Here is a 14256-nt window from a genome sequence, read left to right as displayed (position 1 = left end):
AGACTGCAGCGCATCATTCACTCTGCTGATAGGGTGATTGGCTGCAATCTGCCGTCCCTCCAAGACTTGTTCGCTTCCAGGACCCTGAAGCGAGCCAGAGGGATTGTAGCCGACCCCTCTCACCCTGAACACAAACTGTTCGAGCTCCTTCCATCTGACAGGAGGCTGCGGTCCATCAGGACCAAGACCTCACACCATGAGAACAGTTTCTTCCTGTCTTCAGTTGGACTCATTAACAAAGCCCAGGACCCCCACTGACTCTGACGCTTACATCCCCAGGTCTCCTTTCCCTATTAATATACACTTGACATTTAATAATATTCTTGTTTTAATATACTCTTGTTTGTTTATTTACCATATTTTTATATTTCTAATATATTTCTAATTTGAAATCATGTCTTGTATTTTGCACTGTGTTGATTGTTTAATGTTATGCACCATCCACCATGTCAAATTCCTTGTATGTGCAACTTTGGTAAATAAATGGTTCTGATTCTGATTCCTTAACAAACTTCAAGTTTTGCATACACTAGAGTTTGGAGTTACTTTTTATTACACAACCATTTTATGGTGGACCACAAATTGACCGATTGTGAAGATGTCTATTTACATTTCTGAAAAATACTGCAGGTTGCACTATATTGGAAAGGGGAGTTTTGCAAGATCTACAAAAATTACATATTTGTTACATTGTACCAAAATGAGGGTCAATTTTAATGTGAACACTAAAGATAACGTTCAAGTCAATAGAAATGCACCTCGCATCCGCAATATTAAAGCGATGTGATCACAGGTCAGAGAGATTGTCCTTTCCTGGTGACCTACATACTTTCCTGATTTACTAATTATAGTCATTGTCAAGAGAGAACTATAGTCATTGTCAAGAGAGAGAGAGAGAGAGAGAGCAGGAAGCATTACATCACAGTCCATTTGTTCTGGCCATATTCAACTATTTTGCGATGAATGTATTATATCAAATGGCTATCGTTATTACATTAATTGGACCTTTTCAGGAATCCTTCAGAAACTACAACACCATTCTCCTTCCACACGTGTTTGACACTGCTCACAGTAATGGATGTCAGATAATGGGAATAATAAAGCTTAAATTTAGGCGACAGTATTAGATTCAACATCAATGTCATGTGCAGTGTAAAACAATGCAAAAAGAATGTTACATATTGTGTGGGCTGAATGACAACTAAATTAAAAACAGCTAGTGTCAGGTAAAGTGGTAATTAATAACTATTGTAATAGAAGGGAGCCGTCGTGAATGTTTGACAAGTCAAAATGTCTGCTTTGAAAAAGGCAGATGTATAAACAACCATCATCCATATCTTATATAAGCTGTTGTAAACACTACTCAGCATCTGTTACGTCCCCTTTTTTAGTCGAAAAAGTTGACATGATTACACGACAACCAAAGAATAATAAGGAGTCAAGAGTAGAAGGAACAATTAAAGAGATTTATTTTAAACTCAGGTATGTGCAAACAAAGGTTTTCAAACAATGTGGGAGAGGATGGGACAAAGTGGTCTTGCCAAACAAATATAATTCAATATAACAAAACTAGGCCTGGCTAACTCCTACCTCTGAAAACAAAACAAACACAATGGCTTTACGTGTTTATTTAAAAATAGCTTCACCAAAACTAATACAGAGGTGGCACTGGCCAATAATCTTAAGCTATTTAGACAAAGTTAAACTACGTGGTGGTACAAATGTAAAGGTTACACAAACTCACCTACTGTCCTGAACCTCCCACCACAAACCTTCACAATTTAACAACATCAGTGTCACAGCTCAAGGAGGCAAAGAACAAAAACGAAGAGAGTGAACTTCCTATTTTTATTCTGGGACACAGTGATTGGCCAGCTTGAAATCTGTGGGATCCAAGGAGCAGCATGACTGGCCTGCACAGGTGGAAACCAAACACCTTCTTGGCACCTGGAGAGAAAAAAAGGGGAGGGAGAGAGACATTTTTCACATTGCAGATACACTTCCTTCCTTCCTCATCTACTTACGGTTATATGTGATTAAATAACTTGAGTGAATGTGAATACACAAGTCACATATACTAAAGAAAGAGAGCAAGCATTACGTTTTCTTCACACCTGATGATAGTTTGTTAATTATCCTTCACGCCAATCAGACACCGAACATACAAACCATTGAACAGGAGGACTTAGTCACTGTAGAAATGGCCCTGTTAACTTTCATATCTATCGCCCACAAATAACCACCATTCAGTCGTGCTTTTCAAACACGTACCAGAAAGAGCTCAAACCTGAAAAGTCAACTGTCAGCATTTAAAACATGTTTGCAGTTTCCTACCTGCTGGAGGTTTGTTCAGCGGACCGACACACGATGGCGGCAGAGGGTCAACATTGACCTTATTTTATGGCCGCGAAGAAAAACACGACGACTGCCGATTGGATGACTGTTGACGGAAACGAAGAAGAAGAGAAGACGGAACACAAACAGAGGGGAACAACAGGTTGACATGACCGTGAAACAGACGGGAAAATGTTAAATGTAATAGCCTACAGTAAGTTTTAACTCCTGCGTGGACAGCAGGTTGTGGTCAAATTATTAATATTCAATGCTCGGTAACACACGTGTTGTGTCTCACTTTGTTTTCTTATTTAAATAGATGTCGCGGTTTTTCCCGTCCATCAGCTGTGTGTACAGTGTGTCCAGTCGGGTCATATGTGGAGGTCCTCGCAGTGTTCCTCCCCTGTTAAGGCCGCTCCCGCCCGGACTGACATGTGTTTTGGCAGCCGGTAAAAAGGACCTGATAGACTTCCCTGTCCTGAACGAGGACGAGCTTGAAGAGCAGTTTGTGAGAGGATCTGGACCCGGAGGACAGGCCACCAACAAAACCAGCAACTGTGTAGTGCTCAAGCACATCCCCAGTGGGACTGTTGTGAAGGTTAGTCCTGTTTTTATATAGTCAACATATGGACACATATAATAGATATTTGGTGAATAAATGACAGAGTTATGATGATGAATTTCTTAACCTTGGAAAATCAGTCTCACCTCAGCGTCCATAGCTGTTCTGATGCTTTTAATCATATTACATGATCTTCAGCCAAAGATGACCAGTTGTCATCGAAATGTAGAAGTTGAAATTAAAGGACTTCTTGTCCAAGTTGGCGTAAAAGTTCAGATTGACTGTGAAGTTGTTTAAGTTTTGTTATTTACGAACCATGTCAATGTAATTTATTGTACCATTTCCCTTTCAGTGTCATCAAACCAGATCTGTGGATATAAATCGAAAGCGTGCTCGGGACATCATGCGAGAGAAACTTGATGTTGTTTATAAAGGAGAACTCAGTGAAGTTATTGTAAAGAAGAAAGAGTCTGAGCTGAGGAAACAAGAGAAGAGGAAGAAGGCAAATGAGAATCTAGAGAGAAAAAGACTCTTTAGAGAAGCTCTGGCTGCAGACTCCAAACCTGGAAATGACACTGTTTAAAATGTTTGACGGGAATATAGAATTAATACATTAATACCTGAGAGGTTCTGTATGTTTTTATCCATACACAGACTGGATAACTAAACCTGGAAGGGTGTACTGTCAACAGTTGTATATCCAATAATCCTTGTATTTGTATGGTGTCTTTCATGCAAAGTTACAGTACATAAAATGGGAAAAGAAACATAAAATAGAGTAAAAAATGTTGTCGATGTGCAGTTCATCTTTCAATGCTTGAGGAGATGTTTTCCAGAAAAAAACATTAATTTGGAAAGTACAGTATACTTTAGATAAACGTTGCAGAATACTTTACTTGTAGGTGTTATTTGTCTGGGTGCATATTTCTTTAATGTTATTTGATGACATCATTTCCCATCACTCACTATAAGTTGTTAGTGTTGTAGTCTCAGTTTCAATTCTGAATGTGTCCACACACTAGATCAGGGGTTCTTAACCTTTTTGACCTCGGGGCCCAACTTTTCAAGTACAAAGTGGCCCAGGGCCCATTCAAATATTAACACTGTATTGGTTTAACTAATTGATTGCACTCTAGGTTTCAATAACAAAATCAAATTCACTTACAGTTTAACAAGCAAAAACCTTGTCAAATAAATGACATGATACAATGTGATCATCACATTTATTTATCATGTGTATGTAAACCTGCGTACAAATACAGCAAGACGCTCAACAGGCTAACAATTCATGGAACAATTCAAAGTAATACAAGGACAAATTTAAAGGCTCAAGTCAGGCTTATTAACACAAAAATAACTAATAATTAGGTTTTACTACAGAAAAAAAGGAGGGATACTCAAAAACACTGAGAAAAAAATGGAAATTTGATAAATATGTGGTAATAAAATACACTCAAAATAATAAGTTTCAAATTAAATAAACTGTAAATAGAATTGAGATAAAGTGCAAATGAAAATATAGCCTTATAATATGTGAATTATATGCAGTCTTCATTTTTGCATGGCAGAACCAGAAGTTGTTCTTCATATCTGTGACAAATGAACAACAACAACAGTCACAACAGTCCACACACTGGGCTCTCGGCTCTGCCTCGTTACCTCCGTTCACAAAGCTGTATTTAATGAAGTCAGGATTGTAAATTTAGACTTTTCGGGGGGTTTGGCACCACTTTCGTCTTCATTTTTTTGTTTTGAATTAGTGCTGGGCAACGATTAACATTTTTAATCGCGATTAATCGCATGATTTTCTGCGATTGAACGCATTGTTATGCGCAATGTTCAATAATGAATTCAAAAGTAGTGTATTGTGCACTTTTATTTTAAAAGTACTGCTATATGAAGAAAAGTGCAGGAACATTTGGTTTGCAAACACTTTAAACAAATCAGGTTCTTTTTAACAGCAGTATTCCCTTTACACAGTAGCAGTTAAAATACAGTTAAAATGATTCCGATCATAGATATTCAGCCGGTGTTCACAACTTTCTTTTCATGTGTGTAATAGATGCAATTTGAAATATACACCTTAAAAACTGCAAACCTATCTGTCATGTTTGTTTAATTCTCAGTAGGATAACTAAATGATATGCTTATTATACATATTCCAAACAAAACAACTTTAAAATGTTTTGCTTTTATTGGTCAGACACGTATGCAACGCTGAGTACCTTGTACTATGTGTGGTATTTCTTATAAATGTACGTTGGTACATAGAGGGTGATAACAAGCTGTAGAGGGGGGACTTAGGACCCAGGGGAATGTAGGTGAAGCATGGAACGTGGAGGGAGTTTGTGGAGGGAGTCTGTACCGGGGCAGTAACGTGCATGTGAAGTTATGCTAATAAAGAGTTAAGAGCAGTTTGTTCTCACGTGCTTATATGTTTATTTAAAAACACGACAATATGTATTTTGATATTGTCACGTTTGATCCTGTAACGAGACGTGTCACACGGGGGGTGGGTGGAAGAGACGCCACACACACACAAACAGTTGTTCACCGCTCGCTGACCTGTTCTTGTGTTAAAAATGTCCGCTTAATAATGATAAAAAATCTGCGTTAATGCACGATAAAATAATTATCGGCGTTACTTAATTAATGCGTTACTGCGATAATAACGTTAACTTGTCCAGCACTATTTTAAATACTTCTCCATAACTTTTGTTACAGGCTAGCTGAGTGTCTTCTTCTGCTTATTGGAGATTGTTCAACAACTGACTGACGCATTACCGCCACCAAGTGGTGGGAAGCTATATTGTAACTGAGCGTCTCATGGATATTAGTAATATCTCTGGTGTCTTCAATTGGTAACCGAAAAATACGTGATATTGTGGTAAATCTTTTAGTTGATTATATCAGTTGTGTAGAATTGTGTTTGGAGTTTGTAAAAATGGCTTACATGATAGTATTACCCAGACTTTTTTCTAATCTGGTATATAACATGTATACATGCATTATATTCGCTCTGGATAAATGCATTTTTTTCGACGGTATATGCTCCTCGTCTGAGCCCTCAAGCCCCCGAATTCGGGGCGTCGTGCAGAACAGGTTTTAATAGGCTACCTGTTGGGATGTACTGGTTTAATATTATTATGCATACACTGTAAAAAAGCCAACTAGCAATCGTTGATCTCATACATGTTTTCAAATTAACCTGACTCAGAAACAAAGCTTTGTCATATTCAACTAACAAAAACGTGCCTGGCCAGTAAACTCCTCCCTATCGTTGCCCTAATAAGTAATTTCAAAACGGGTTAACAAGCATTTCTCAGTGGAGCCTTATTTTTCTTGATGAAAACCGCGTAACGACCGTTGCGCATGCGTGTTGCTGTCATGTACGGGGTATTTACGGGTCTAAGTGGGGGCTGAAAGCGATGCGGAGCGTGGTGGTCGGACATCTTGTGGACAGAAAGTCTAACTACGTGGGACCGAAGTTGGACATTATCGAACTATTTGTCGACCTGAAGTTTCCCAAGTTAGGTAAGTGTGTTTTTTACTAGACAACCAATGTTATCAGTAATGTGCACTGACCTATTTCAACCTACAGATTAATTCAATAAGTTCAATTAGCTATCTACCACATGTAGCTTTGTTAGTTACGTTATTAACTGTGTAGAATGCTGTGTCAGCCCCACTTAACTGGTATAACCGTGATGTTTACGGCTACATGCAGCATTTACTGCTTCGGCAATGCGCCAGCGCTATAGTGGACACTTGAATTATATTTGTTTAACAAAGGCCAGTCTTTCCCAGCGCTGTGGAATCCTGTTTACCCGGCTAAACACGGTCCAATATGGCGGTTACGTTCACAATGTTTTTGTCTCTTAAAATGATTTGATATGATATAAAATGTCATAGAACTGTTAGGTGTGTTTGTTTTGTGTTCATTAAGACAATTATAAATCACTGTCAATCAATACTGCAGTGCCATCCTTTCTAGCAGGCATATGTTTTACTGTTTAGTTTTCAGTTGGCTATTTTGCACGTCCTCTTCCCCCTGTATGACAGATTCAACCTGGCCATTATCTATTCAGTCACATGGATGGGGTAGTTATGGCTTCAGTGGGATACATGTATGTCTCATTTTGATGAGAAAAAAAAATAAAAATATATATATATATATATATATATATATATATATATATATATATATATATATATATATATGTATGCATATATGTATGCATATATGTATGCAGATTACAAGGTCTGCTGCTTAAATGCTTTTTGAAAAACTGAATATGTCCTATATGTGTCTCTTTTGTTTCATGGTTCGACGAAATGAAGAAGAAAAAGAAGAACATCACATTGATCCGGCACAAGATGGAGCTGACCTTTTCCCTCAGACGGAGAGAGGTAATAGAGGGGCAGCCTATGGTATCAGAAGTCCAGGAGAAATGGCCTGCACTTTTTTTCCATTGAGGAGGTAAGGCTGTCCTCATTTATTGTCTTATAATGCTTATTGTGGTGTGTGGAGTAATTATACTACATTGACTCTAAGTGAATAAATACAGGATCTGCTGTTAGTGGTGGACAGGTATAGTGTCAAACTCTACTATACACTGTCCTATCACTCAACTACAGGCCCCTCCAACACACTGCACCCCAGTACGCCATCAATCCCCAAATTTATCAACTGCTGTCGAACTGAAAACAATGAATGTAATGGTCGAATTTTTATTGAATTGTCGATCCTTAAGATTCATATTTACAAATGCCAATACGTTATGAAACTTTCTTGCTGGAACTAAATGAGATATATATATATATATATATATATATATATATATATATATATATATATATATAAAAAAAGAAGTCATTATTAGTGGTTATTAGTAGAATTGGGGGACTGTTGTGACTTTGGTTAATCCAAATGAACTATGAAGTCACAGTAAACTAACTGATCAAGGCAGTGGTAGGCCAGCAACTCCTATTTCTTTGTTTTGTTATTTTGTTAAGATATCTGAAGAATTCCATCGGCTCACCAGCAAAGACTTCCTGGGGACTTTATACTGAATACATGTTTATAAAGTCTTGTTTCACATTTATACTCTTTACTGTACTGTATGCATTTTACTTAAACATGCTTAGATCTGTTACTGACAGGTTTGTTGACATGTTCACACATGCAGGGACTTTGTATTAGTAATTTAGTGCATAACGGTCATAATATAGTAATATATACTTTGTGTGTGTGTGTGTGTGTGTGTGTGTGTGTGTGTGTGTGTGTATATATATATATATATATATATATTACACATATATAACGGCTGTTCCACAAACACATTGATGTTCTGCTTGTTTGTTTCATGTTGTGATAAACTGCTGCTGCTTCCTCTCTTACTTGTGAGGGTTTTATTGTGAAAACAGATTCATGAAAAACATGCAGACCTTATAACATGTCCTGTGATGTGAAGGGATCATTTTTATTCTACTTATCGACACCTTCATCTGTCAGCTTCAAGTAAAATAAACATCTTTAAAAACACAAATGTATAGTTTCATTCTTTATAAAAAAAAAGGCTCAGTAGTTGCTTAAAAAAAGCTGCTGGATTTAGTTTTTATCAAACACATTTTATGTTTCATACTGATGAGTTTCATGCAGATCCAAACGTTAAAGTGCTTCAACGTTGTCTATGACATCCTGTAGCTGCCAACTCATTCATGTATCCACAGGTGTCCTCAGTGTTAGCCAATTCATAAACAAACAAACCAAAACACTCCTACACAGAAATGATATGTATCCATGGAGATGGAAATTGTTTGGCTTCAAATGAAGAGACATTTCTTCACAGCTAACCAGCCACCAGAGAGCAGTTAGCAAAGAGCATTGAGCAGAAAGCATTTGACAAAGAAGATTTGACAGAGAGGATTTGACAGAGAGGATTTGAGGATTTGACAGAGAGGATTTGACAGAGAGGATTTGAGGATTTGACAGAGAGGATTTGAGGATTTGACAGAGAGGATTTGGCAGAGAGGATTTAACAGAGAGGATTTTGCAGAAAGCATTTAACAGAGAGGATTTACTGTAATTTTTAAAGACACGTCTTTTACAGGCAACAACAGTCTTTTTAAAGACTCAAGAGAGACAGATTCAAGAGATATTGCCATGGATATGGACGCTCCACCCTGCTCCCTGGCCGGCATCAGCGAGTCCTCACCACCGCAGGACGCTAGACCTCCTCTGAAGACTAACCGTCTTGAGTTGGACCTCGGTAAAGCAAACCAGGAGATCCAGCGTCTAAAGCAGCAGATCGGAGACCTGGAAGCAGCTCACCAGAAGTCTGACTCTGCAAAGTGGGATTTCTCTCGGCGTTTGCATGACGGTGTGCTTAAAGCTACCCGTCTACACCGGAGTCTGGCGGTCGCTGACGGCAGGATCAACACACTCAAGCGGCAGCTTAAAGAGTCCAAAGACCTGCACGATAACCTCCCAGATAACCTCGGCCAGAACTTAAAGGCCTGGAAGGTTAATTATGACGTTCAGAGCTTCAAAGTCCTGGACCAAAGAGACAATACCTGGCAAGCCAAAGTGGCCGAGTTGGAATCGGCCAACCAAGATCTCGCTAAGCAGCTGAGCAAGGAGATTGCTAAAAGCCACCTGTTGACCGAGATGCATCAGACCCAGAAGGCTGACATCCAGGAGCTGACAGAGGTCAATAAGCACCTGCTAGACATCTGTCAATCAGCAGAGGAGGAGAACAAGAACAAGAAGAGATGGTTCTTCTCCAGAAGGTCGGGAAATCCAAGGAAAGTGGAGGAGGAGAAGGATAAGAAGAAAGCTACAGGGTGCTTCAGCTTTCTGTCACGTCACAAGACGTGACAGAAATGTGAAATAGCAACACCATCCTCTCCGCTTCACCTCTCCACCCCCACCTCCGTACTCCATCTCCCCTACCTTCATCCAACCTCTGCTCCATCTCTCCTGTCTCTCCATTGCCGCCGCCGCTGCCGTCCACTCTGGGCTCGGAGCGACCGGCTGCCACCACCGCAGGACTGCCAGACACAAGCCAGAACATTGCCGCCGCCGTTGACTCCGGGCTCGGAGCAACCGGTCATCGTCGCTGCAGGACTGCCAGCCGCAAGACAGCCGCCGCGGCCACCGCTGCCGTCGACTCCAGGCTTGGAGCGACCGGCTGCCGCCGCCGTAGGACTGCCAGACACAAGCCAGACCATTGCCGCCACCGCTGCCGTCGACTCCGGGCTCGGAGCGACCGGCTGCCGTCGCCGCAGGACTGCCAGCCGCAAGACTGCCAGCCGCAAGACAGTCGCCGCGGCCGCCGCTGCCGTCGACTCCAGGCTTGGAGCGACCGGCTGCCGCCGCCGTAGGACTGCCAGACACAAGCCAGACCATTGCCGCCACCGCTGCCGTCGACTCCGGGCTCGGAGCGACCGGCTGCCGTCGCCGCAGGACTGCCAGCCGCAAGACAGCCGCCGCGGCCGCTACTGCCGTCGACTCCAAGCTTGGAGCGACCGGCTGCCGCCGCCGTAGGACTGCCAGACACAAGCCAGACCATTGCCGCCACCGCTGCCGTCGACTCCGGGCTCGGAGCGACCGGCTGCCGTCGCCGCAGGACTGCCAGCCGCAAGACGGCCGGCGCTGCCCTCGACTCCAGGCCTGGGGCGACCGGCTGCCGCCGCTGTAGGACTGCCAGACACAAGCCAGACCATTGCCGCCACCGCTGCCGTCGACTCCGGGCTCGGAGCGACCGGCTGCCGTCGCCGCAGGACTGCCAGCCGCAAGACTGCCAGCCGCAAGACGGCCGGCGCTGCCCTCGACTCCAGGCTTGGGGCGACCGGCTGCCGCCGCTGTAGGACTGCCAGACACAAGCCAGACCATTGCCGTCACTGCTGCCGTCGACTCCGGGCTCGGAGCGACCGGCTGCCGTCGCCGCAGGACTGCCAGCCGGAAGACAGCCGCCGCGGCCGCTGCTGCCGTCGACTCCAGGCTTGGAGCGACCGGCTGCCGCCGCCGTAGGACTGCCAGACACAAGCCAGACCATCGCCACCACCGCCGCTGTCCACTCCGGGCTCGGAGCGACCGGCCGCCGCAAGACACGTCTTTAACAGACAACAACAGTCTTTTTAAAGACTCGAGAGAGAGAGAGAGATTGGAGACAAATGGACCATCGCCGCCGCCGCGGCCGCAGGACTGCCAGATGCAAGCCGTCCTTCTGAGCACCTGTGTCCAGAGCCCTTCTGCCCTCCGGTGTCGATCCACGTGACATCACCAGCATCCTGTCCGGACCTGCTCCGGACACAGGTGCTCAGGCGGACCAGACTCGGACTTTCGGAGTTGGGGCTCCAGGGAACAGGATGCTGGCCCAGCGGCGGGAACTGGAGGTTGCTGCGGCTCGAATACGTGGATCGACACCGGAGAGCAGGCAGATCGATGGCGTGAGATCCCGTGGATCGACACCGGAGGGCAGGCAGATCGACGGCGCGATGTCCCGTGGATCGACACCGGAGGGCAGGCAGATCGACGGCGCGATGTCCCGTGGATCGACACCGGAGGGCAGGCAGATCGACGGCGCGATGTCCCGTGGATCGACACCGGAGGGCAGGCAGATCGACGGCGCGATGTCCCGTGGATCGACACCGGAGGGCAGGCAGATCGATGGCGCGATGTCCCGTGGATCGACACCGGAGGGCAGGCAGATCGACGGCGCGATGTCTCGTGGATCGACACCAGAGGGCAGAAGGGCTCCAGACACCGGTGCTCCGGCGGACGGCCAAACTTGCTCCGGACACAGGTGCTCAGGCGGACCAGACTCGGACTCTCGGAGTTGGGGCTCCGGGGAACAGGATGCTGGCCCAGCGGCGGGAACTGGAGGTCGCTGTCTGCCCTCCGGTGTCGATCCACAGGACACCACGCCGCCGATCTGCCTGCCCTCCGGTGTCGATCCACAGGACACCACGCCGTCGAGCTGCAGCAACCTTCAGTTTCCGCCGCCGGGCCAGCATCCTGTTCCCCGGAGCCCCGACTCCGAGAGTCCGATCCGCCTGAGCACCTTTGTCGAGAGCAAGTCCGGCCGTCCTTCTGAGCACCTGTGTCCGGAGGGCAGGCAGATCGACGGCGTGATGTCCCGTGAATCGACACCGGAGGGAAGGCAGATCGACGGCGTGATGTCCCGTGAATCGACACCGGAGGGCAGGCAGATCGACGGCGTGATGTCCCGTGAATCCACACCGGAGGGAAGGCAGGTCGACGGCGTGATGTCCCGTGAATCGACACCGGAGGGAAGGCAGATCGACGGCGTGATGTCCCGTGAATCGACACCGGAGGGAAGGCAGATCGACGGCGTGATGTCCCGTGAATCGACACCGGAGGGAAGGCAGATCGACGGCGTGATGTCCCGTGAATCGACACCGGAGGGAAGGCAGATCGACGGCGTGATGTCCCGTGAATCGACACCGGAGGGAAGGCAGATCGACGGCGTGATGTCCCGTGAATCGACACCGGAGGGAAGGCAGATCGACGGCGTGATGTCCCGTGAATCGACACCGGAGGGAAGGCAGATCGACGACGTGATGTCCCGTGAATCGACACCGGAGGGAAGGCAGATCGACATATCTCTGACTCCGAGAGTCCGAGTCCGCTCCGCCTGAGCACCTGAGTCCTTTCAATCAACAAAATCAAATAAAAAATCAAATCAATGTTCTATGTTTCTAGCTCTCTAATTAATTATATATCGTATTAATACAATTGTATGACATGATGGTGAATATAAAGAAGAAGTACTGAAATCGGTTTAAGTTTAAGTGATTTTAACAAAACTGCAGCTAGAAGAATAAAATGATCAAAGTTTCATAAAAGAAGGTTCAAATGGTATTTGAGTTTAAAAACAAAGATTTCATTCTACAGTAAAAACATGTGACCTTCATCACTGACGGGTTTATGGATATTTTTTATATTAGCCTTATTTACCGGTATTATAATTGAATTAAGAGAGAGTTGTAAACTACTTCATGTTTTCTTTGTGATTGTGATTCACTGGTTCATGTGTTGAATACATAAAGCTGGACAGAATCTACGTATCAACACTTTTAAGATGCAAAGTGTCTCTGAATAACTGCAGGTAGTCGCTGATCATAGTACTAGTAGCAATACTAGTACTATCAATACTCTTATCGGTTATTTTTGATTATTTTGTGAAAAAGAAGATAATTAATTTAAAACAGAATCAACATTGCTTTATTATTCATGTCAACAAATAGCGTTAAACAGCGACAGTAGAAATGTTGAAATAACTCACAATTGTTGACAACTGTTTCCATGGCAACAACAAATGTAACTCTGAGAACATTCTTACAGGGAGTATATTATTATTATATATTAAGATATATTTGGAGTTGAGAGCTACTATTATTGAACTATTAAACTATTTAAACTTAAGGTGTGTTGGGTGGAGTGGTAGTGGGACTAGCAGCTTCAAAATAACTTCTAACACTAACTTCTAACAACACAGCTGCTCCCTTTATTAATAACTGTATGAAACAAATCAATATACACTCACGGACGTATTAGTTGTTCCCTAAATCCCTTAGACTCTACTGTTGAGAAGGGGTGCAGTCTTTAACAGTAAACAGTTCTATGAACAGCTCTATGACACTCGGTCACCCTCTACAAACAAGCCTGTGCACCCAGAAAACACTCACAGGTGATTTAAATGACTTTTTAAATCCCTGGATCGGCCTCTTCTCAGGCTTGTGTCTGTGCGCACAAACCAGTAGTTTGAAACTGAGCTTGATTAACAGCTCTAGTGCATCTGTTAAGGTGGGATGAATTAAACTTTGATCATTCTTATTAGTACATGGATGCACATTATTTTACACCGTAGCTCTGCCCATTTTTAACCTGAGCAGAGGTCTAATCGGAACAACTGTGTGAAAAGAGAACATAAACCACATGGCATGATTTTAAAGGAATCAGAGTATTTATAAAATCAAATTACTTTGATATGTCTACATATAATCTGCTCTTTTTTGGACAAAATGTGCCCGGTTGTTTCTGAGGGCACTTTCAGCATGTTATGTAAAGCTGGTAAATAAACAAACAAAACAATTAACGTTTGTTGACCTCTACTGGTGATTATGTAGAATTGCAGCATTTGCAATAAGGGTCAAATGTATTTGTGTCCCTATGGTCCCCCCTAATTTGAACTTTACCCAAAATGTGCAATTTAACTTGGTGTACAGTTTTAGTTATCAATAAGAACTGGAAAAGCGTTCTCATTACTTTGCTTACTACCTAATTTTTATGACCAATTTCTTATCGTATTTCTTCTACTTAAAGTGTAGTG

The 14256-nt window shown here is 43.5% G+C and overlaps 1 protein-coding gene and 1 long non-coding RNA gene across 2 annotated transcripts; both read left to right on the top strand.

Moving 5' to 3' along the window:
- The first annotated feature begins 2464 nt into the window (after nt 1–2464).
- Nucleotides 2465–3686, top strand: mtrfr (mitochondrial translation release factor in rescue). Its single transcript, XM_068704178.1, has 3 exons — nt 2465–2548; nt 2654–2932; nt 3249–3686. Exons 2-3 carry the CDS (start codon nt 2654–2656, stop codon nt 3477–3479), a joined length of 510 nt encoding a protein of 169 aa, XP_068560279.1. The 5' UTR covers nt 2465–2548; the 3' UTR covers nt 3480–3686.
- A 2655-nt stretch (nt 3687–6341) lies between these two features.
- Nucleotides 6342–8239, top strand: LOC137866729 (uncharacterized). The gene is made up of 3 exons (XR_011102129.1): nt 6342–6430; nt 7238–7376; nt 7913–8239. It is a non-coding gene; the product is annotated as an uncharacterized lncRNA (long non-coding RNA).
- The last annotated feature ends 6017 nt before the right edge of the window (nt 8240–14256 follow it).

The sequence above is a fragment of the Cebidichthys violaceus genome, unplaced genomic scaffold (genome assembly GCF_023349555.1).
Source record: "Cebidichthys violaceus isolate CVI_PGR_0920_01 unplaced genomic scaffold, fCebVio1.0.p SCAF_9, whole genome shotgun sequence".
Lineage (NCBI taxonomy): Eukaryota > Metazoa > Chordata > Actinopteri > Perciformes > Stichaeidae > Cebidichthys > Cebidichthys violaceus.
This window is presented reverse-complemented; position numbering and strand designations above follow the sequence as displayed.